The sequence below is a fragment of the Stegodyphus dumicola genome, chromosome 7, assembly GCF_044657685.1.
Source record: "Stegodyphus dumicola isolate Sdum_Otavi_A_Nest chromosome 7, ASM4465768v1".
Classification (NCBI taxonomy): Eukaryota; Metazoa; Arthropoda; class Arachnida; order Araneae; family Eresidae; genus Stegodyphus; species Stegodyphus dumicola.
Genome location: NC_140774.1, coordinates 202,313,103 through 202,338,081, shown reverse-complemented (window position 1 = coordinate 202,338,081; position 24,979 = coordinate 202,313,103). Strand labels below are relative to the sequence as shown.

Here is a 24,979-nt window from a genome sequence, read left to right as displayed (position 1 = left end):
TCCAAATCACTATATTTTAAAATCTGAAAGGAATTTAGAAATTTTTTTTACGTGATAAACTGTACACAATATAAAAAATACAAAATTCACTTATAAAGCAAATTCTGTCAAAAACTTAGTGCTTTAAAGACTGCAAATAAACAAAATTTCATTTTAAGTACATAATATATACTATTTACATTGTACCATCATACGCTCATTACAAACAAGTTCATGATGGAAATTAATATAAGCAACCTGAACAATAATAAAAACTTATATAAAAATTGTCTGCTTATTAATGCCATATGCTGTTTATTCATAATCTAATTTGTTCTCATGCAGAGAGGTCACAAATAAAGAATCGAGTTACACTTTCCTTGAATAATTTCTAATGTACATGAATTTCTACAACTGATATTTGTAAGTAAAGAAGTGTTAAAGACACGTAATCTCTCAGTGAAGACATATGTATTCTCTAACATTGCTGAGGGATTTTTATGGGAGCCCAGCTATCAGAATTTAACCCTTTCCGGCATGCTACCTTTTAAAGTTGGAATTTCGATAAAACAAAAAGGTAGGCAGTCTAATTAGGCCTAGAGGAGTACACAAATAAAATTTTGTGAAATCTTACGTCACTCATCGTTTTAATTCTGTGGATGTGCCCGAAGCGGGCACACAGATTGAATATAGCTTTGAAAAGAGTGCTGAAATGAGCATTGCTGGGAAGTGCTTAAAAGAGTAAGAGATTCTGCCTACAATTAAAAAAACACTAGATTCTGAATACCGTAGCAGATTTAGCATTACCTAGGGTGTGCCACGGGGAGACCTACTACTCTACAACCCAATAAAATGCTCTTTTTTGGTTATATGATGATTACATGCATATGAATGGGAAAAAATGTAATTTGGGTATATGATATCTACATTATTTACATTTCATATTTACACTTTAGTCTATTTTTTTCATGGTGGTACTTTTCAAACAAAGTGACACTACCTTTGAAAAGGCACAACCCAATATTGTATGTTTTGCACATGTACCGGGATCTGTATCAGATTCACTATCTGAAGCAATTTGTGTAGCACTTTCAGTGCTTCAGAAATCCCTCTCCGATCCATTAGGAAAATAATTAAAAAATTCAAAAACAAACTAATATTATATCTACAACTGTAAAACAAAATTAAATAAACGTCTACAATTCAAAACTACTAAACGTAGCACTAATGAAACTTTGAACGAAAGCGAAAGAGAAAAAGAGAACTGCTCTAGTGAAAAACCAAACGGCTAAAACCTTCAGAAAAACACCCCAACAATTTGATAGTTAATAACCAAACATCCCCTCCAGTCCCTCAAAAAAAAGAGAGAGAGAAAAGAAGAAAGAGAAAAACAGGAAATGAAACACAGATGTGGACCCACCTTTCTGTTGTCAATGAACTGACCGATGACATGCGGAAAAACAATGAATACAGTCTCTCAGTTGTCCTAGAGTCTTGGTGTGCCTAGGGTACACCTCGGGTTCACCGTTCCATTTTAGGCAAGATTTCAAGATAAAAATTTAAAACTAATATAGAATAAGGAGATTAGCATACAGCCAAAAAAATAACATAGAAATTTCTTTTCAAACAATTCATTTTATACCCTAAAAAAAATCTGGAAGATTTCTTTAAAAAATGAGGGTCTTAAAAAAACTAAACATGGCTAAAATATATGGACTGGTTTGTGTTGAGCTACCATCTACTATAAATAATGAAGGTTCAGATTAACCTATAGTAACCTTTATATCCTTTTTCATTCAATTTTTCTATGCATACAGAAGGAAATTTTTAGGTGTCACAAAGAGTTAAGTGAACATTCAGTTGCTCCCAAATTTCATTAATTTATCAGAACTGAATTCTCTGCCTTTTCCTCACAAACGTTTCCAGTTGCAAAGAAGTTATCTGAAACCATCTTTCTTTTCAAAATTCATATAATATTTATAAAAAGCTGCCCCCCCAAAAAAAGGCATTGTTTACTATGATATTTTCAGAAAGTTAAAATTAAGATATTTCATACAAAGCATTCTCACTGGTTTTTGTACTGAAGTTTGATGTCAAAATGTAGGTAGGTGGTGTGAAGAAGGAGTTTCTATCTATTCTGCTCGGCAAAAGCCTCAGAGATTCGGTCGAAACAGGCTCTCGTGAATAACACTTCACAATCCCGCATCGGCAGCAGTAGAAGAGAACCAGTTGCTCGCTATGTCACTCTCCTACTGAGATTTTTTTGCACAATAGGGAAATACAATCCTTAATTGTAAGAGCCGCAAATGAAAGAAAGAAAAATTCAACTTTTTGTGGACCCAATTCATCCTTAACTTTGAAAAACCTAAGCAACATCAAGCTATTTTTTCTGCCCATGAACACCACATTAGTCCTTAACACCCATGGATCAAGATCTCAACTTTACATTTGAGTACAAAAAGTGGAAAATGTTTAATTTAAGCCACACCTATGAACTGAAGCATATTCCATAGTTTTCAGCTTAAGCAAAACTCTATACAAAAATTTAAGATAATCAGTCTTCAAGATCAGTGAATTCAATACTCAAATATTTAAACATCATATCACTCAGTTCTGCAATTCCAGTGCTGACTTTTAAAAACAATTTCTAAATAAAATGAAGAGAAGAAGGAAAAAAAAAAAAAAAAACTAATATTTTAAATAATACAAAAATTTCTAAATATACTTTATTGTAAAAGACACTCCATGCAAATTTTATTTACAATATTAATTTCATTCCTACATAGATTTTGCTTTTATAAGAGCTTCAGCATTATTCTGTGGAAGTGATTTTACTACAGTTTCAAATTCATTAGGAAGTTCTGTATATATATTCTTCAATAAGGAACTAATAACAACAGTTGTTTCTATAAAAAAAAAAAAAGAGAGAAATAGAATTTCAGCTGTGTATAAATAAAAAAGTCAAATTATGCATAAAATCACTTACAAATACCTTAACTGAATATCTATAATTTAATATAATTGTATAAAAAATAAATTTTAAAATTATGAATACATATTGAAAATATAAGCAAAATATTATATTCACTTAAATGTAAGACTTTCTCTCATTCTTATCTCCTATTCCATACCTATCTAATATGAAAAACCTAGCATTTGAAAACATATCAAGAAAATCTTTTCATTTATTCCTTAACTTTTATTAAAAATAAAAAAATCACATTTACAACAGACTTTTTTGTGTTCAAAATTGTACAGACTAGCAAAACTTCTATTTTAAATTCACAAGAGTTCACTGTCCTTAGATGTTTCACTATATACAGATGATATTTATTAATCTTTTTAACTCAACCATTTCAACATGCAAATTGATGCACATGACACCAACTTATATTTGCATTTTTCCTTTTCCCGACCTCCCACGTAAAAAGCTATTCAAAATAGATTGTCACCTTGCATGTACAGCAGTCTTCTATTTGGGGCAATATGATGGACTCTACAGCATCATTAAGACTTGCTATAATTTAATTTCCCCTTTTTTAAAGCTGTAAGCTTTTACAATAACTTCAGTTAGTTAAATTGATGGCTTTATTCTGATTTTTGTTTGTGAGGGTTGAATATTAATTGGAGAAAAAACTGAAACATTGTTAACACTTAAAAATATGATATTTTGTATTTAAAAATTAATATTCTCCTGCTATAAAATATTATGCACACATTTCATTCAAATTTAGCTCATCTAAGACTCAACTGTTAATATTACTTGTAGGTTTTAAAAATAATGAAATAATATTAAAATTTCAATTTACAGCCTTTCTTTCCAACCAAATTATTGTTAATCATAAAATATTTATAAATCTAAATAATTATCATCATCTAAAGGTACAAATAAAACACAAACTATTTTTGCTTGTATTCTTTAATGTGAATTTTAATCAGTTATACCAATTGCCAATTTTTTTTATTAAACACTTTTACTGAGCAGTGGCACTTGCATATTAACACAACTATCTTGGTGCAATTTGGTAACTTTTTACAAATGAAAAGGTAAAAGTTACTTTATGGAAGTCGGATGCAAGCTGGCGGTTTTTAAGATTTCCAAATAATTTTTGTTTATTGTAAACTGGCAAACATTATCAATGTATGAAAAAGTAATGTACATTAGTAATTTAAAATACAAATTTTAATTATTAAATATTATTACATGATAAAGTAAAAAAAATTAAAATACCTTTTTCTCCAAATCTTTCTGTAATTTTTTTGACCATTCTTCTCCCAAGTACATAGTAATTTGTTTACACTTGAAAAAACATCAGAGATGTGGCAACTTGCAAACTCTGGTAACATACGCTATCTACTAAACGCACCACCTCCTTCTTCCCTTTCGAAATTTTGCATCAAAATTCTGCGTCCCTGAAGAAATCTTATTGCAATTTTTCCCACCTTGGCAAATCCCACAAGTGTGTATTTTAAAATTAAGATTAAGGCATAAAATACCATAATCTATTTACAAATGCCGTCGGAGTGCAACAAAATGCACTTGAAAACTAGGATATTGCTTGACCGAAGGATTGTTACAAGAATTGTAGAATTGTTATATGCATGGTTGCCAAAGTTTCGCACATTCTGAAACTTTTATGACTTCTACTAAGGTAGTTGCAATAACACATAAATACCAACTGTCATTAAACTGCATTAAACAATTCCTTTAGAAGTTAAAGCTGTCACACACATTCTAACAACAGAAATATTTATAAAACTGTTATATACAGTATTACAACCTTTCAATAATATACATATTAAATTTTCCCATTGTCTTTTTTTATTCTTAATTTGAATTAGTAAAGGTTATATCTGATTTTGATTTTTATAGTGTTTTTTAGGCTAGCACATGGATGATGGGATTTCTCGTGGATGGTAGGACTCGTATAATGTATTCATACATTTATTATATAAAAACTTCTAGTACACAAAATTGACTACTATAGCTTCTGTAATTTCTTTTTCCATATTGAAAAGCTAATAAAATTCAAAATATAGTTAAATAATGCACACAGAGAAAAAGTCTCCTGGTTTTGGAATTTTTTATATTACTCTTACTGAGCTGTTTCACATCTCTAGTGCATCTTGTTTCAGTCTCTTCACATACACAATTCATGTACAAAAATTTAAACATACATTTATGCAAATATTGAGGCTAGATTTGAGTTTTTTAACAATTTAATGAATTTAGTGTCTATACCTCAGTTCACAAATTTTCATTAACAAATATTGTATTTGTCAAAAAGAGGCACTTTCGAGGTAAGTTCTGCAACCTTTGAAGTATGCAATGGTAGTGCTGTAGAAAACCTTAAGGTTTAGAAACACAATGCTGGAATTAACAGTGCATTACAATAACAAAAACAAATACCAAAGCCATAATCATTATACAGGTAACTCTGATGAGCAAACATATAACAGGGATGAAATGATTACAATTACATTTCAGTCTGACTAATCAATGTATGACACCATAAAGAAAAAATTGTTAGACATCTGTTTCAGGTATTTTGATCCATGTGAGTTTGTCACAGTCTCAAAGTTCATCTTATAGTTAAGAGCGTTGTATGCAGTGTCATAGAATAGATATGTTCAAGAGGCAAAAAAGTGAATTTGCAGCCAAGGAAGAAGTGGACATAGAGAAGACCCAGGCATTTTTGAAACTGCAATGTTATAACTGTGTTATGTGTTGTCCTTTCAATAGCTGACAAAAATGCAACAAAGGTGACCATCTAGTGCAACCAAAGGTGCTTGTGACATACAATTAACTCTTTAAAACCCAAAGCCTTCGCTAACTTGTATGTTAAAGAACTGTCCGAAATGGTTTTTGAGAGTCACAGCAATTTCCTTCACTCCTCATCCATTAATGCAGAAAGAAGTGTGAAGGGTTCAAATGACATCCTTTCTACTTCTAACAAATAAAAATAAGAAACCATAAATATATCTTTTTAGGACAAGCTGTCTGCAATAAACTGATACAATGCATTTGGGGAAACTGCACTTGCTATTGCATACTTTAGGGAAGGGAAGAAAACAACATCGGAATTCCGGCCGTTTGGGGCGGTTTTGGTCTTTTGAATGAAGGGCCGCCTGGGCTGATATGGTCTTCAAAGAGTTAAAGGTATTTGAAACAATGGACACTTTGCAAAAATTTTGCAGTACTCCAGCCAATTAATCATATGAGTGATCATGAGTGTAATACAGCCTACTTCTTCAACTATGATATGTAGTGTAGCTGTACAATCTGTACCAATTGCCAGACACTTGTTCAGGGTCCATAGCCACATTTTAGTTAAAAAAATAAGCACTTATAAGCACTTTTCAAGCACATTTTAAGAAAAAAAATAAGCACCTGTCTAATTGCATTATACACAACTGCATAACCTTAAAAGAAAAATTAGACTTGCAATTTAAAATATGAGCAATGCAATATTTATTAAGAGAATGAGCATTACCTCAACCATGGAAAACAATTAACTTTTTTTTAAAAAAAATTTTAAATGACAGTTCAATTTACAGAATTAGTTTACAATGAGAGAGAAAAAACTATGCAGAACTAAACTATATTACAAGATTTAATGATGAAATTTCAGCTCAAAATATGGAAAATAAATAATAATAAGCTATATTAGTTGTATTCACTTGGCACCTAATAATAAATACAATTTATTTTTCCGCTCATATTAATATTTAAATAATTTAACTTAAATCAAAATTCTGAACATTTTATAAATTTTCATTGCATAACAGTTTTCCCGTAACATATATTCCAAGCAAAGTAATTTAAGTAAAAAAGAGAAACATTTCTGAAATCAGGAGACGGGAAATTGCTTCATGCAGTCATCCTTTAACAGCAAAAGCTTAACTCGGAAATTGCCGAATATTCCGTATAGTCGAGGGTAACTGGAAAAAGAGGAGGGGGCAGATTGTAGCCGTTCTTTAGATTTCTCGGCTAAGTAAATGATTTTGACATTTCGATATGTGTATCATATAAAAATAGACCAACGGAACTGAGAAATATTCTGCTTAGAAAGCACAGTAAAACTCTTAAGTGTTCATAAATAAATCTTAGATTGAACATCAAAATTAATTATCTTTGCAAAATACCGCAAACGTTATTGCAAAATACGTGCGGCATAATTCTTCCATACGTAATATTACGCAATCGGAATCAACAGCTTCCGGTATTCGGAGAATAAAGAACTAAATACAGGAAAAGAGACCTACTAATCTGGGGTGTTTTTGATTCTAATTTTGAACAGACTACGTTAAATTTCCAGAATAGAATCATTCTTCGCTTGGGTTAGGTAGACCGCAGAACTTTTAGTCCTATTGAATCCAGACTGGACAATGACAAAAAAAAAAAAAAAAAAGTCTGCTGCTTCAATATTAGAGACTTTGCGCAGAAAGGGAAAAACCTCCCATCCTCCGTACTGTATAATGTATTGGAGGAAAAAATTGACTATTCGATTACTTTCCTTTTATTTAAGCCATTCCGAATATTATTCCTTAGAAAGCTAATCTGTGTAAAAGTACACCCATTTTTGGAAGTTTATCTACACTTCAGCAGCTACTGCAACTATATTATTATAAATATTCATACATATGCTCATAATATAAGCATAACGATAATAATAAACACGAATATGAACTGACCACGCGGAACGAGAATGCAAATTATTAAAATCTTGATAGAAATCCAAACGTGTAGTATCTGGGTGGGAGGAAAAGAATACCGAATGTACCGGACTTTTTTACGGTTTTCACAATTCTTTGACCAATAGAAAGAGGTACACTTGTCTGTACTCTGGCGCACACCATAGGTTACGTTAATGCAGAGAAAGGGAGAAAAGCTATTTCCGGGAGTATGATTCACCACCTGACGTTCCATATAAGGAAGAAAGGTTGTTTATTTAGTTTCGGCTTTGGTACCGGGCAAAATACGCGTTCATTAAAAAAAGCCCTAAAAACAAAAAATAAGGGTTTTAAAGAAAAAGTAAACACCTATAAGGGCCTTTATATTTTATTTTCAAATATAAGGACTTATAAGCACTTGTAAGAACTGCTACGAACCCTGTGTAAAGGCTCTTAGAACCCTACATATGGACGAATTTATTTTTCCTTATCAATTTCATATTTGCATCACTAGCTATTTCCATCCAAAACAAGTACAAATTTCTCTTGATCAGAAACCAGCTGGCATGCTTGCAATATTCTTCAAAAAAGCATAATTTAATTTATCACTGGATAGGCAGAGAGTGCATTTTCAATAGTATTTTCAAGAGGTGTAAGTACACATGAATACCATAGTGAATAAATAATCATTTTCAGGTCTTTTTGATAATCACATCTATTATGCAAATTTCCCACCAATTAGATGCCTCTTTCTTAAATTTGTCTCCTAACAACATAAAATCCCTTTTGGTAAGGGGGGAGAAAAAGAGAAATTTGCAATATGACTTCTCAAATCCAGCGTAACACTCGAAAACTCATGCAAACCTGTATCTTTATAAAAGGAAATGCGTACCGAAATTACTGAAATCAGGTTTTTCAACAAGAATAGATATTTAGTCACATATACTTGAGGTATATAGTAAATTAAAAAGACTGAAATCAAAGATTATGCCATGCGCACTTCGCAACACTTTCTCTTTAAAGATGCTATAGTGCACAGGTTTTCAAATATTAATAGATAATCAATCAGTCTGAGGGCTTTACAGAGTTGATTGATAATTAGACAGTCTGAGTCTGCATACTGCAAACAGTCACACTTGCTTTCATGAGTTAAAAAATTAAATTTCAAACAAATAAAAAGAAATCTTTTTATAAAAATTATTCTTACTTTCATTTAATTTTTGACTTATTAGAGCTTCTGACACCACTTTGAGGACCAATGGCAAGTTGTGAAAAAACTGAAAAAAGTAAAATAAAAATTATTTATATAGCCGTTATCTTAATTAGACACTAAAATGTATATATCATCCTTATGTATATTTTATACAAAATTATGTAATCATAACAAGAAACACAGATAAGCATTTAGAAACTTGTGCTAAAACATAAAAACAATCAAAAGAAGCTTCTATAAATTATAATACTAATAATAATTACTGAAAACTGAAGTGAACAAATTTTCAGGTGATCCAAAGGATTGCTTGTCTTTTCAGCTATTTCTTGCCTATTAGCTTCTTACTTGCCTATTTCAGAAGATTCATTAAGACAGCTTCAAACTGACAAAGATAAGATGCAGTACCTACTGCAATCTGTGGAGCCAAAATCGAAAGCTGAGCATCTAATTCAATGACAGCAATAGCGAAGGATTAGCCAAAGGCCATCAGACAGTTAAAAAAATGATTCGTTCGTCCACATTTACATTTGTTAAGCATGGTTATTTAGAATGTTATGACTGAACAAACCAAGGATGACTTGACAGTTTTATAAGACAGTAAACTAGAAGCTAAACTGAGAGCTTTGAAGAGTTAGAAAGAATGCAAGAAAAGTTTGGGAATTTTTCTAGTTCCATTTGTGGAAAGCCACCTCATGGACGAAATTCTGCTTCCATTGGAAAGAAGAAGAAATTACAAGTCAAGCGATGCCAAGAAGTCCTTAATTTAAAAGATCTGATGAATTTTCTCCACCAAGAAGTTCAGGGTAAGAAATGTTGTCATTAGCAAGAAATGGTTCTGGTTCTCTAATAAATTTTAAAAATAAGGGCTCTGTTCCTGAAAAAACAAAGGAAGCTGAACTTGCATTGATAACAATAGAGGTTTAAACGAGGTAACTGTATTTTTTGTGATAAGCCCTCCCCCAGCAAAAGATGTTTTAAAGCAAGAAAACGGATTTAAAGTTATAAAAACAATTATTATTAAAGAATGTTTAATAATGCGATATAATAATAATTAATGATTTGACATGTTTTCTATGTCTTAAGAAAGGTCATTTAAACAGTAAAGGTAATTAATTTTCAATGTTAAAAGCAAACTGTTCTCAGTGTAATAATTCTCATTTCGTTATTATATATGCCCTAAACAATAAAAACAGAATGTATGTAAAACACAGAATACCCTCTCTAACTGCCACAGAAGTGAACTGCTTACTTGCAAACTCTTTGCATAATCATTCGGGCACATGGTCAAGAGCAAAGGATTACTGTCACTTTGCATTATTCAGCTAGTCAAAGTAATTGAATAAACAAAAGAAATACTACATTATAGAGCATTCTTCCATTTAAGGAATGAAACTGTACTATGATGTTTGGGGGAGATTACACAAAACTGAAGAAAAAAGTATTTTCTATTGAAGTCATATACTTGCAGTTTTAAAAGTTCTTTTGGAGAAAAAGATATGCGGATTTATTTTGAAAATTAAGAATTGTAAAATTTTAAAGGACTTGAAACAAAATAGATTTAACAGATTGTTTTTGTGAGCAAAGCAAGACTGACTTTTTGATTGGAGCTGATGTTTTGGGAAACTGAGAACTTAATTGAGCTAGATTAAAGTCTTTCAGCTGTGAAAACTAAACTCAGGTGGACAGTAATTGAAAAAATTACTTTGAATTTTTTAACTACTTTATCTATGGATGTTAGAAATATTCCTCTGAGTGCCTTATGGGAACTTGACATTTTAGGAATAGCTGATTAATTCCACAATCTTAATAAGAAAGACATTTTAACCAATTTTTTTTTGGGAGGGGAGAATTAAAATTCTTCTAGATGGGAAATATGAACTATAAACGCTATGGAAACGTGGTGCTAACAATAAAGAACTATCCTGGAAGAGGTAAGAAAAAGTGATTAATAACTTAAAATGTAACAAACTTTTATATAGTTATCTAAAAGTATTATAGGAATGGGAAAAACTGAATATTGATGAATGTATACCAGAAATTGAATTGAATAACGAATGTCATTATTTGCCTCACAGGCCAATGATTAAATTATTGAATAAAACTCTAAAATTGGCTTGAATTTGACGCTTCTAGCTCTCAGATAAGGAAACCCTCTTTAAATGATTGTTTGTTTAAAGGACTTAATCTCATAGAAATGGTAAATAAATTGTTTTAGAGTGTATCCAATTGGTATAAGTGCTGACACTGAAAAAGTTTTTTGATGCTGTTGTACCCAAAGACACAGATTTTTTAAGATCCCCCCTCATATAATGAAGAACAAGAAATTTATATACACTGTCAAGTTGTATTTGGAGTTTGCTCTAGCCCTTATTTGCAGCAATGCATCCCTGCCTTATGATGAAACTGCTCAAAAAGTGAAAAACTCATTCTATGTGGACAATTGTGTAACTGGAGTTTTTAATATTAACAAAAAAGTTCACTTTAAAGAACAAAGCCAACATGTCTACAGGCTGTTTTAATTTGCATGGCTTTGAGAGCAATGTTGCTCGTAAAAATGTATTCTGCAAAAACTTCCATTTTAGAGATAATCTGAGATATAAATAATGACACTTTTAAGATATTATACTAATTTAAAGCCACTGGCATGTGAAATGACAATAAGCAAGATTTGAATTTTGTCAATAGTACAAAAAGATTTTTGATCCTCTTGGCTTGTTAACGTCCAACAAAATTGCTTCCGAAGCTACCGTTACAAAATTTGCGAGAGTCTAAAATAACTTCGGGTTGTGCATTACAGCAAGTTATCATGAATAAATTCTCAAAATGGTATAAAAATATATATGAATTAGAAAATATAACTTCACCACCTTATATGGAAATTAATTCATTTTCTGAATTGCATGTTTTTGTTGATGGTCATATGTTATCATGGTCATATGCAAAGTTGTTGATGGTCATATGCAAACGGCCATATGTTCCAATGTTTCTTACCTCGATCAATAGTTAATTCTGATATGAAGTTCGTTCTCCTAAGAACAAAGTCTAGAGGAGTACCAACGAACTTTCTAGTACCAAAGAACTTCGTCTACCAAATCTTAAAATAACACTTTGGTCTGATTCTACTACATCCATCTGGTGGATTGCTGGGAAACTGGCCAATTTTTGTGAACAATCAAGTTAAAGAAATTTGTCAGCTGACAAACTCTGAAGCATGCTCCAGAGATGAATATCACTGATTTACTGTCGTGCAGCTGTTCTGCTTGGGACATGACTGCTTCCAAAATGGTGGCAAGGGCCTTCATGGAGAAAAAAAATATTCTAAATGTTGACCAATTGGTGAAATTTATAGTCAACTTATTCATAAAAAGAAAAAAAAAAGATTAAAATGGAGACTACTGATTCCTGACTTTTTGGCATATAAACAATATATTAAATTATGATACATTAATTCAAGTGTTTTCTCGAGATTTAAAATCTGTAAATAATTGTTGGCAAACTCTTATCAAGTGTAAAAACCCTAAGTTTTCTTATTCTGAAATTGAAAATTCTGAAAAGTTTTTGATTCATTTAGTTCAATGCTATTATTTACCTGAGGCAATAAAGGAAAGATTACGTGCATAAAAGCATCTAAAAGACTGGATTTATTCAACTACACGTTTTAAGTTTAAGAATGTTGCAAAGATGGGATAGAGTGACGTCAGCTTCTAAAATGTATGAGAATTAGAGTTAAGTCTTCAGTTTAGGACATGAAAGAACATATTGGTTGTTGTGCCTGTTCTTCTATGGGTTTTATATGCTTCAGTAAAGTGTTTCCATGTTTTTTTGAATGACTTTTGTCTTCCTGGACTTTCGAAAACACCCTACGTCATGTAGATGTGAACCCTTTAATTAAATTTCAGATTTTGGTTCTCAACAAGTTCCATCAAAATTTCAATTGCAAACTTAAATTACATGAAAGCCATAATATTTGGCTACCCTGCATATTATTAACTACGTCTCATGTATGTATGCACAGAGAAGTTTACAGTAGCATGCATATCATAATTTTGTAAAGTAAGTGTGGGGGAAGATTAAACTATAACTGCAAAAGAGCACAAACCTCCTCAGAACGAATGCTGTATAAGTATGCTATGCATTCAAAAACTGTAATATTTTCTTCAAAATCTATTCTCAGGGGTAAAGACTGCAACAAAACAGGAAAAACCTAAAAGCAAAATGAAAGAATAAAATTAAAATTTACCTGAAAATACCAATTACGAAAAACAGCATCACAGTTTACAAAGCAAATGCATATGGGATATAAAACTGGAATAGCTTGAAGATATAACCCCTTCACACAAAACTGATAACATAATTTATACAAATATTTCATAAAAACTGCAATACATTTTCTGAATCTTTCTCAACGACATGTTGTGAATATTGTCGCAACCAGCTTATGGGAAAAAATTACATTTATTGCTTCCGAAACATTTTACACAATTCGTTAGTTTTAAATTTAAATGAATCCATAATAATGGATGCATGACTATAAGCATAATATATGAAGCACCGATAATTTATTTTGTATGCTTTTTTGTGATAACATTTACTTTAAAAACGAGTTTCTTACAAGTTATTCTAAACAAAAATAAAGTCTTCATAATTTTAATGCCAATATATACACAACCATAAGATATTTCAGTGCTTGACTTTCCTAACAAGAAGAAATTACACTTCAACATTTAAAAAATAAAAGTAACCTCTTTCTTAAATTTATCCTTGATGTTTTATTACAGAATCTTTTTTTTCCACTTTTATACCACTGCTAATCTGTAGCCTTCAAGAATGAATAATATTTTAACACATTAAATCCTTCAAATCACACTTTTTAGATCCAAAATTTCTGTACATTTTCAAATCATTTAACATACATTGCGGAGATTTCTATCACCAGTTTACTAAAAACATAAGAATAATGCTAATTCTATATAAGGATACAGAAATCTTAATAGGGAATAAATAACAATATAAGATATTTTTGCCCCTATGGCTGCACCTTTGCTCAAAAGCATCAAGTTGAAATAGCCATGCTTGTTCCTCACTTATCTACCTTATCACCAAAAATATTTATTACCCAGGGTGCTTGAAACAAGGTATGCCCCTACAGAATTTGCAAGTGGGGAAAGACATACCAAAAAGTCAAATATAAACTCTTACAAGAGTACGTACACATACATATACACTACAGTCAAATATATACTCTTAATTTAATGCATTTAATTCAATTTAGTGTAGTGGTATGGAGCCCTGTATCATCTACTGCAGCACAGGAATATAAATAAGATTTAAAATGATAAAACTTATTTGCGATTGTTTAATTCTATTAAATACTTTTTAGGTATAAAATACATAGTTCTGCACTGAAGTACGTAATTTATAACATTTGAAACAACTATTTTTAATAATAATATGTTTTATTATACAACAGCCAAAAGATTTCTCTGCAGACAACAGAGTATAGAATTAACAACAGGCAAATTCAACCTAATGCCAAATAAAAGTTTTTTGCCAACAACAGAGTTCTACTCAACATGGAATGTTTCCTTCTAACAGATACAAAATGACTAGCTCAATAAAAATGTTCTTGATTCAGCTATCACATAATAAGTCACATTACTAGCAAAGATGTTTATTCAATTCTGCAGCAATCTGTCCAACAAACAATGATAATATAAATAAATAAGAAAAATCAAAAAATAATTTTAAGAAGAGGGAAAATAAGCTTTGAAAAAACAAAAGCTACTTACATTCTTTAGAGGTACACCATTAACGTTAGTTTTTATTAAACGAGCGACAGCTCCACAGATGTTGTCTTTGGCTCTGCCATCTTCTTCTGTTGCAATAATATTAGATAATGCTTGTAAATATGTAGGATATTGACTGACAGTTATGGAAATCAGAACTGTGTAAAATTACAAGCAGAATTGCATAATTACAGCCAGAACTGTGCAAGAGTACATGCATTTTATTTCAGCCTGGTGATGTGTGACGTATAAAACAAACAATATAACAAAACAAATCAAGCAGATTTTACATAATTTGATTTAAACAATTTTATAAACATATTTATATATAGTTATTATTACATTACTTTTATTTTTTCAATTATTACCATCTTTAGTTTTAATTTAATTTAGCATTACTTTAGATTACATTTCAATAGACCATCATATTCTACAAATAGGATTTTAGAAATATGATGATAAAGAAGACCATCATATTCTTTTTGATTCTTTTTGGTTTCCCCAAGCATTTACTGAAAATTTCCCTTCAATAATTGGGTATTGGTCCTCAAGGGATTCAACAAGGGATGAATGAGCATATTAGTCACTTTAATGCTTCATTCCAAAATGTTACCCAAGATATATAGGGTGGGCAAAATAGAACTAGCCTGGAAAATTCGTGTAATTCTGATACCATACTGACCTTTATTAATGAAAAAGAGAACTGTCCCTCACTACAGTGTTTGCTTCATGCCATTTTGTCTCTAAGACTTCCATTGCATATTTTGCCGGAGGTTTTGCTAAGACACTTCCATTCTTGATCTCTGGTACAAACAATTCAGTATGCATTTTTTTACAAACTGTGCTTCATATAATATTCAACAATGAATATGTGTTGCTTTATCATTAGTGCCATATTGTGCTACAGTAAAATGATCACTAAGGAACATCTGTTCCGGTTTCTAATGATCTCTTTACTCTTTTGAAGTCAATTTCTGTGCATTCCAAAAACACTTTTCTGGACCAGTTTTATTTTGGCCACCCTGTTCCAAAGGCAGCAAACCTTTGCTAAACAAAACATAAAAATGCAAATTTCATCTGAGATTTCAGCCCATATTAATCGGTTGCTCCTTCCTAACACATTCCCATATTAAATGCTCCTTCCCATCACAATACCAATTATACAGCACCATTTGGCGACATTTTTATATCGGGAGGGAGGGTTTTATTGACAGCAAAGTCTCGATGGCTATCTGCCTAGGCAAAGGTATGGAGGACTTTCTAAGGGAAACTGGCTCATATACATGTTACACATGAAGAAAACCAAGAGAATGCCTATGCAGCGGGCCTGTTCGCAAGATTAGAACCTCGGACCGAAACTACCACTGTTCGCCAACTTTAGCGCTTGGCTGCTGGTGGTCCTTGTGGGAGGGAAAAACAAAAATATAAACATCCTGATGTAATAGTGAAGCATTAATTCACATTAAGGCATCAATGATACTGAAAAATATAAATATTTTTCATAACTATGATTCTGTTTCTGAAGAATTTAATAAGAGTAAATGTGAAAAGTATTATTGAAGTTTATATTCATAAAATTATCTACATTATATTTGATGTTTTATAAAATTTATTAATGAAATTTTTCTGTTACAATTAAAACATCAAAAATACATCCTCTTAACATACTGCTAGTAATTTAGCAAAGGTATACAAGTTTTAGCATCCTTTTAATACAAAACACGCTAAAGCAAATTATCTGTAGATGAGATAAAATATATAACAATTTAAATAAACAAAAATAACTCATACAGAACTTGCAATCATGAAAGATGTTTAGTGGGATTCCATCCAAGTTTAAAGAATAACATTCCGAATTTTACAACAATTAAGTGCTATGCCCTGCCATTTTATAGAAAAGCATTTTAATACTGATTCAAGGATTAAGAGGTGCTAAAATTACATATTATTAACCTTACCTCCATGGTTAAAAAAAGAAAGAAAGGAATAAGTAAGTAAATTTATATACATAGTTCCCATAGATATTTTCACAAATTAACCCTTGTGGTTTGAAAGGTGACTCTCACTCACCATACGATTTGATGCCGCAACTCGAGACGTGACTCTCGCTCACCAGTAGGTTTGATGAAGAAACTCGATGTGCGGCAATAACTGTTTACGTTTAGTTTCTTCAAAGCAGGCTCCTACGCTCTTTCTGTATAATCTTATGAAATGTAAAATGATACCCTTAAGATTTTCTTATCTGAAATCTTATCTTGTCACAAAGTCTGTTCTCAGAAAAATGAACCCAGAAAAAGGCATCAAACGACATATTATTGTAATACTTGCCCCGACAAGCCGGGCATGCATCTTGGGAATTGTTACATTAAATATCATACACGGAAAAATTAGAGACTAGCATTGAAGAAATTATGTTTATAAAGGTGTAAAGAAGATATATAAAATGTTAAAATATAAAAATTTTATACATTAATTTGTGTGTGTAATCATTTTAAGTTACTGGTAAGAAATATGTCAAAAAGGCTGCGAGTTGCTGGTGCACTACATGAAAAAGACCCTGAGTGCAAAGGATTAATAGAATCAAGCCATAAGTTCCAGAATCTCTTTGCCCTCAAAACAGGAAAATGATACACTCCCATTCAGCAGATCTCCCATGATAGAAGCCTTGGTTGCAAGAGTGTTTATTAAAGGGATATGTTATTTATGGTTAACTTACAAATTATACAGAGAATATAGATGAGGGATTAAAAGCATAAAAAAGGAGGGAATTGCATAACATTTTAGTAATCAAAACTATGCTTCATAACAATTATCAAAACTTACTGAACAAATAAATAAGCCCATCTGAAAGTGATTAACTAACCAAACATAGTAAAATGTGGTTCATCATCGTTTCTCTAAATGCTTTTAAAGGATACTCAAAAACTATTTCTCCAGCATTTTCTACAAGAACTCCAAGGCCATACACAGCATTGCTTCTCACTTCCTCATTTTCATCTCTCATACCACAGAGGAAAACAGGTTGCAAATGGCTTAAAAATGGCCTTACAGTTCCAGGTTCCATCGAACTCACAATGTCTGCTAGGGTACCAACAGCAAATGACTTTTCTGAGACTGTGCAAGCTTTTTTCTATCAGAATAAAAATTAAAGTACATCATTACGAATTTAATTTTTAAATACTGTATTCACAAATGCCACTAAAATAGCCAAATCAAATAAAAACAATTTGTAAAGATTTTAAATTAGTAAAGTACACATACAAATGCAGGTGATGATTATTTCAAAGAAGGGGGGAAACTATGTTAAGAAGAACACATTCGAAAATACTCGTCTGTTTTCTCTGCATAGAAAAATCATAATTATATTCAAATGAATGCTTATCTATTATGTTCTATAAATTACAACTTCCATTCTAAGGCCTTTCTTAAAGCCTGGTTTTTCCTGGTTACAAAAGAAGAGTACAAAAATAAACCATAATAATTGTTTACAGAAATAGGATTAAAAATACTTTATTTTTTCGTAAAATCCCCATCTTATTCAATGCTGATGTGTTACCATTTCAGTAATGATAAGATTCCAAAAGAAAACATTTGTTGTGATTGAATACATAGCTGCTATTGTATAGCCTCTCTATTCATAACCAGCAATGAGTCTAACCAGCAATCTTTTAAGTGGGTACCCATCTTGACCGCTGTTTGCCAACATCATATTTCCTGCCAGGTGCATTTAATAAGTCATAAGGGCATAATGTAACAAAAGTACAATTATATTTCTTTTTACTTTGATTTCTTATCATCATATTAAGATTACTTGTAACTCTTCCTAATCAAATTCAAAATAAAGCATACAAATTGTAATGAAAATTTGGTTATTTATTACTCTTTCAATCATGAATAGTTTATTACCTGTTAACACCATTGATACATTACAACGACAAGAATAAATCTACCAAAATAGAGCATATATAAAAAAAATACACAGTTTTGTCATTATACTTAAATGATGTTTCAAAGAATGCAGTATGATTAGAGAATGTATTATTAAATATAATTCACCTTAGTAAGGTGAAATTAAACTTTTTAAGTGCTCTGAATGACCTGTGCAGCAAAAATTTGCCCACAGAATATCAATACAAAGAAAAATGGCAAATCTTTAAAAATCTTAATTACATATTACTGTAATTCTCTAGTGCACAATTATTTCAGTTATACAGTCCCAGAAATAATAAAAAAAAAAAATTGTTACTATTAGGGCTATGTATTGCACTTTTTTATTTTTATTTTTTTATATTTTACTTATTTTATATTTAACTTTTACTTCAATTATGTAAAATATAAAGCATCAGTTGTTTAGAATGAATGCATTCTATGAAAATAAAAGTTGTTTATCGCTTAAACTGCTTAATATTTATGTTATGACTAACGACTGTTCCCAACTGGCATTTGATACACAAATTTAATTTTCTTCATTATCCTAGTGAATTTGCACTGCAATCAATGAGATGGCATTTTAAATTCATGCTGTGTTATCCTCACATCATGGATTTTAAAACAGAATTAAGAGTACTGATAAATTTTCAATTAAAACTCCAGGAAATGCTTTCAAAACACAAAGATAATGCCTCCAGAAATGAAGCCTTTCATTGAGCCAATGTTATCAGTCATCTATGACAGTTAGGAAGATGTGACAGACGACCCCAGAGAAAGTCATTCTTCAATCAGTACAGCCAACAATAATGCTGAAATGATAAATTTCAACAAAAAAAAAAAAAAAAAAAAAAAGAACGAAAACCATGCACAGTCATCAAGATGATTGCTATAAACTTTTCCAAGCAAAAACGAAGTGTATAAGATCTGATTTAAATCTAGTGATTAGTTCACACTGCATGACAATACACTAAGCCACAAGGCAACTGTTGTCCAAAAGTTTCTACTGAAAAAACAAGCAACTGTATTAAATCACCAACTAGATTTGGCACTATCTGATTACTTTTAAATCATCAAACTGAAATTCTGTATTAAGGCTGCCTTTGGCTCCAACTGAGAAACTGAGGATGTGATGAGACTTCTAATCATAATCCCAAAAGATTTCCATTGAAGCATACAACAATTGCACAGGCTTTCCACTAAATGTGTGGATTTTGGAGGAATAGCGTACCGAAGAGTATTGTAAATCTTAACATATAGGCGTTTTAAGGGTCCGTGGATTTGGAGTGATTGATGACAACACTTGATGAAGAATCAAAACACAATTTATTAGCCATTATTACTCACCAACGGTTCCAAAAAAAGTTTACAGTCGTCGAAAATCTACAACGAACACGATGAAACAATCAGCAATACAGCCTTCAGGCTCTAATGGTGAACTCAGCTTCATGGCAAAACACTAAATACTGCTCCTGACTCGATCCATCGCTCTCTGAGCCTAACACACTAATATACTCTTAACGATAAAACTCACAATACACTGCTACTCTGTATACAGGCATGGTTTATATAGCTTTTGACAAGCCTTCAAGAACATTCTAGGGAAAACTGGTAAAAATTCATTCTAGAATGTTCTAGAATTGTTGCCAATTCTGTCGCCAGAAAGGCGGTTTCGCACCAAATATGCCAACCCTGCCTTCCCATTTTCTGGCAACCATAAACACGCTTTGCGGGGAAGCGATCTTACCGCAGTTAGGCATTTTTTCAACAATATTTATACTTTTTATCATAGTAGGTATACAAAATTTTAAGCATATACAAAATTTTAAACATAACATTTTTATTTACAGTGTAGAATAATGAGCAAAAATAACAATTTCTTGATTTTCATTTGTATTATACAATAAACTATACTAAAAACAGATAGACCATTATCAACTACCAGTGTCAGGCAGTGATGAGAAGAGCTATTATCCACCTATGCTGATACCCGTCATAATAGTGATTTTGGGATTGATGGACAATCAAGGTGCTAGTCTAAACTTTTCAATCTTTCATTATAGAAATAATGTGAAAATGGGGGAATCTAACAGTATATTAAAACAAATAAAAATAATTTAAACTCACAGTCCTGGCTAAAAGAAGTGGCATCAGGCCAGCCAGATATGGTGCAAACTGTTGCCAAGGCACAACTTTAATTAGAGATGCAATTAATTCACCAGCATACTCCATGACCATACTATCATACTCTGCTTCTGCACTGTCTTCATCACCTTCTTCATCTTCATCTTGACAGGCAAGCTAATAAGGACAGATATTAGTTTTATGTCTTATGTTCTAGAGCTAATGTCTCATTAAAAATTCAAATCAAGAAAGAAATTATTTTCTAAAGAATATGACTTGGATACCTTACAAAAATTAATTTATTTTCACATAACACAAACTCAATCTACACTGAAGTGGTATTTTCAAATTAATTTAAATTTAATTAATTTTTTCATGTTAATTTAAAAAGGACAAATTTTTTAAAAGAGCAGTGGAAACACAGTATATGAAAATCATATTTCTATTAAAAAACAAGCCACAAACGATTAGTAGATTAAAGCAAAGCTACCATGAAAGATCACTACACAGTAAAATAAATTACGCTTAAAAAATGCAATTCTTTCTTATATTCAACTAAAAATTAAAATTGTATTTAATTTTTAGTTTAGTAAAAAATTTCAAGCTACTGTATCAAAAAAATTATTGAAAATAGCCAAAAGAAATCTAATCATAATATAGTAAAACTATCAATTAAACAATTAGGATAACTTCATTTTCATAAAAACCATCACAAAAGTACCCTTTTCCTATTGAAGAAATCGAAAAATAATTAAAATGTCTAAATGAACTATGTAATTGAAACTATAAGTTAGTATTGCTATCTAGTTTTCTCAATAAGATCTACAATGCCAGAAGTTTTATTGGTCATAATGTACAAGAAGTGCTTTTCAAAATTTAGAGTTAATTTTTCTAAACTTTTAGCCAGGCAGTATCACAAAGGTGAGAATCAGAAGTAATAAAAATCTGAATAAACAATTTTTGTATTAATGCAGTTAACTGAATGTACATTATCACATTTATGATAAGCTAGACATCTTATTTGTAATAAATATTGAGTACAGTAAAATTTCTGACCAGTAAACATCTCCCTTAGATGACCATCTCCAAAAGTAAACAGTATCTCTCAGAATATAATTTAATAATGATACTCAACATGTTCTCTAAGGTGACCTACACAGAACATTAAATTATATAAAATTACAGATCATCCTGGTAAAACATCACTGTATTTCTAATCTTTAGAAAGAAAGAAAAAATAAATAGTATAAAAAAACATAAAAAACAATTATTTTCGTTTTACTATTGTTCTCATGATATTCTCTTATTTATCCTGTAAACAAAAATCAAAGCAAGTGAATCTTAAGATACACAAAGGACAATACAAAAATTTTGTAATCACAATCACAAATTATACATCAAATTCATTTTCTGCACAAATATGGGATTAAAACTTTTCTTTTATTCCCCTAATTCTTTAAAAGCTATGAAAAACCACTTAGTCAATATAATATAACATACTCTTAAAATGGAACATCTAATGTTAAAAAATAAAATAAAATGCTGGAACAGAGAAATAAAATGTATCCTTAAACATAAAATAATAAACACTTCATTTTAATGAAAAGTGGAAAAATTTGATCGGATTAATAAATTTAGACACAAGGGCTGTCTGTCTAAATTTCATTTTAGTTTTGATTGAGAGCAATCTATGGAATAAAATTCCTACGGAACCTAGCTCCTCTCTTCAACCACCAACTGTGCATGTAATAGCAAAAATTTGAGTGGCTGCAAGCAATTCTGACTTCCATGACTAGCTGAATCTTATCCTGATGTATCTTGTTAGGCTCTCTTGACCTGCTTCTTGTAACTGCTCAATTTGTTTGCTTGTTGAAACAAATACAACAAAATATACTATGGGTACTTGCAGAAGCTCCCCATCAGACTGCAGTTTTTATACATAATTCTGCATTTTTTCTATTGTTTAAAAATGCTAGTAATACTGTTGCTCATTAAAAGATTACCAACCCATATTGTAAAACTTATGACAAGTAAATTTTAGAAATGTAAGCAAACTGCAGTAAGCATGAGCTATTAATAAAGACCTCAAAGTGGAAATGATGGAATGCAGCATAGATTTCAAAACAATTGGCAAATCAATTCTAGGCTACTTAATATGGACAAATAATTAATGAAATCAAAATTCCACCAAAATCAGGGTACTTACTATTTATTAATTAAAAACAAGAGAAACATGCAGATGTAAAATTTAAAACTAGTGGAAAAAAAATGCTTATAAATAATACACAGATGTTAAAAACAATCTTTTGGAGGGGGGTATAATAATTTCTTTTTTTTTTTTTTTACACAGTTCTTGAGTGGTCATTTTTCTGAATTTCTGGCATAAAATTTTTTACAGAAAGTTTATGTAATAAAGAAAGAAAATTGACTAGATTAAAAATTCTTTAAAATTGGGATTTTAGAATATTACAGCACTGTACGATGGAAATTCAATTTTCTGTCACTCTTTTAATCATCAGCTTGAATTACATGTGAAGTACCTAGACAGTTTACAGTGACATTACATGTGAAGACAGTTTACATTAAATATAAAGTATGAAGACACTGTTAATACCTTAAAAAATAAAAATAAGAAAAAAATGTAATTTAATGTGGTTTTTTATCACAATATTTAGAATGAAAGGCTATACTATTTTAGAGAACACAATGTTATTGTGTCAAATAAAAATATGTGCAGGAAAAAAATTGCAATTAAATATATTCACAGAAGTTTGGCATAATGATGAGACTGGTTGCTGTGTATGAATAATTTACTCAGTGGTCCGTATAACTTCATGCAATATGACTCTGTGCTCCTTTTTTATATATTATGTTTTAGTTACTGCACTGCAATAGGTAAAAAGTGCAATGTCATAATTATTTAAAATTAAGTTAAAAATTAAAGTACTGTATTTTCTTAGAAAATATATATGTTCTAGCATTTGATTAAAAACTATTTTGTATTTATTTTTATTTAATTTTACATACAGGATGCCTGAATAATAACACATATACATAAAAATTGATGATTTCTTAAATTGTGGTTTATTAATGCATTTCCAGCAAGCAAGGAAGAACTACTCAAAATCTGTACACTGGAAAAACTGACCTGGAAATTACCATACCATTTTCAATTTGCGTGCCCGAATTACGAAGATAATAGGACTAAGCCATATCGGTGATGCTTTCAAACATATGCATACTTGCCAACCTATGACACTCAGAAATCAGGAGATTTTTCACAATGTTAGTGTGTGTGAGTGTGATTATGGCAAAGCCTCGAGGGCTATCTGCCTAAGAGGAGGGATGCCTTCGTGGAGGACTTTCTAAGGGAAACTGGCTCGTATACACGTTACACATGGGGAAAACCACGAAAACGCCCATGCAGCCAGCCCATTCGCGGGATTCGAACCTCGGACCGAACTACCAGTGTTCAGCGACTTTACCGCTCGGCCGCTGGTTGGCCTTTTCACAATGTTAAAAAGACTTTTTAAATGATAAAAATATAGTTTTTTAATAATGAATTAACTTTAAGTAGTAACTAATTCTTAAATGCAAGCAACACAAAAATACCTTATACACATAAAAAAATTTTTATTACACGCATCGTTTAAGAAAAAAAAAAAAAAAAAAAAGACACTTTAATCAGTTTTCGTACAAATGTTATAAACAGTGGCAGATTTTGCTCTCTTTAAGAAAGAAACTTCATCATTGTGCCATGTAGGCCTGCTTTCGCTAATAAAAGTTTTTCTAATGTGCCATCTCTAATATTAGATCTAAATTTAGTCCTCGTTTTCGCAACAACACTGAGAATCCTCTCACACTCTGCATTACTATAGGGAACTGTCAAGATGGCCAACACAATTCTAGACAGTTCACTATATTTTAAAATTCCATCAGCACCTTTCAGTTTTGCAATTAAACTCCACTGGGTGTCAATCGTAGCTGATTTTATAACTTCATCCAAGTTTTCTAATTGTAAACTGCTGTTATGCAGCTGTTGGAACTGTTTCAATTTTTCCTTCCTTTTAGAACTCCTTTCAAGATAATAATAAATATCAACAATGTGTTCATCCACATTTATTGGTAAAGAAGTTGCCCCTTTTTCAGCTGCTAAATTTAAGAGGTGACAGGTGCACCTCATAATCTGAAAATCTGAATTTTCCTTTCTTAAGATGCCTGCAACACCAGCCTTCCAAGCCTACCAATACTGGTGCATTATCGGCACCAAGTGCTA

At 31.1% G+C, this 24,979-nt stretch overlaps 1 protein-coding gene across 1 annotated transcript in view; it reads right to left on the bottom strand.

The window, feature by feature from the left end:
- Positions 1–2,687: 2,687 nt before the first annotated feature.
- The window catches only part of LOC118198447 (importin-4-like), a 77,897-nt gene continuing 55,605 nt past the window's right edge, over positions 2,688–24,979 (bottom strand). Inside the window, exons 23-28 of the mRNA XM_035370125.2 lie at positions 20,707–20,880; positions 17,571–17,782; positions 14,656–14,788; positions 12,966–13,070; positions 8,861–8,930; positions 2,688–2,885 (exon numbers count right to left, since the gene is read on the bottom strand). Of these exons, the coding sequence (XP_035226016.1) occupies positions 2,758–2,885; positions 8,861–8,930; positions 12,966–13,070; positions 14,656–14,788; positions 17,571–17,782; positions 20,707–20,880 (822 nt within the window). The 3' untranslated portion in view covers positions 2,688–2,757. The remainder of the gene's footprint in view (positions 2,886–8,860; positions 8,931–12,965; positions 13,071–14,655; positions 14,789–17,570; positions 17,783–20,706; positions 20,881–24,979) is intronic.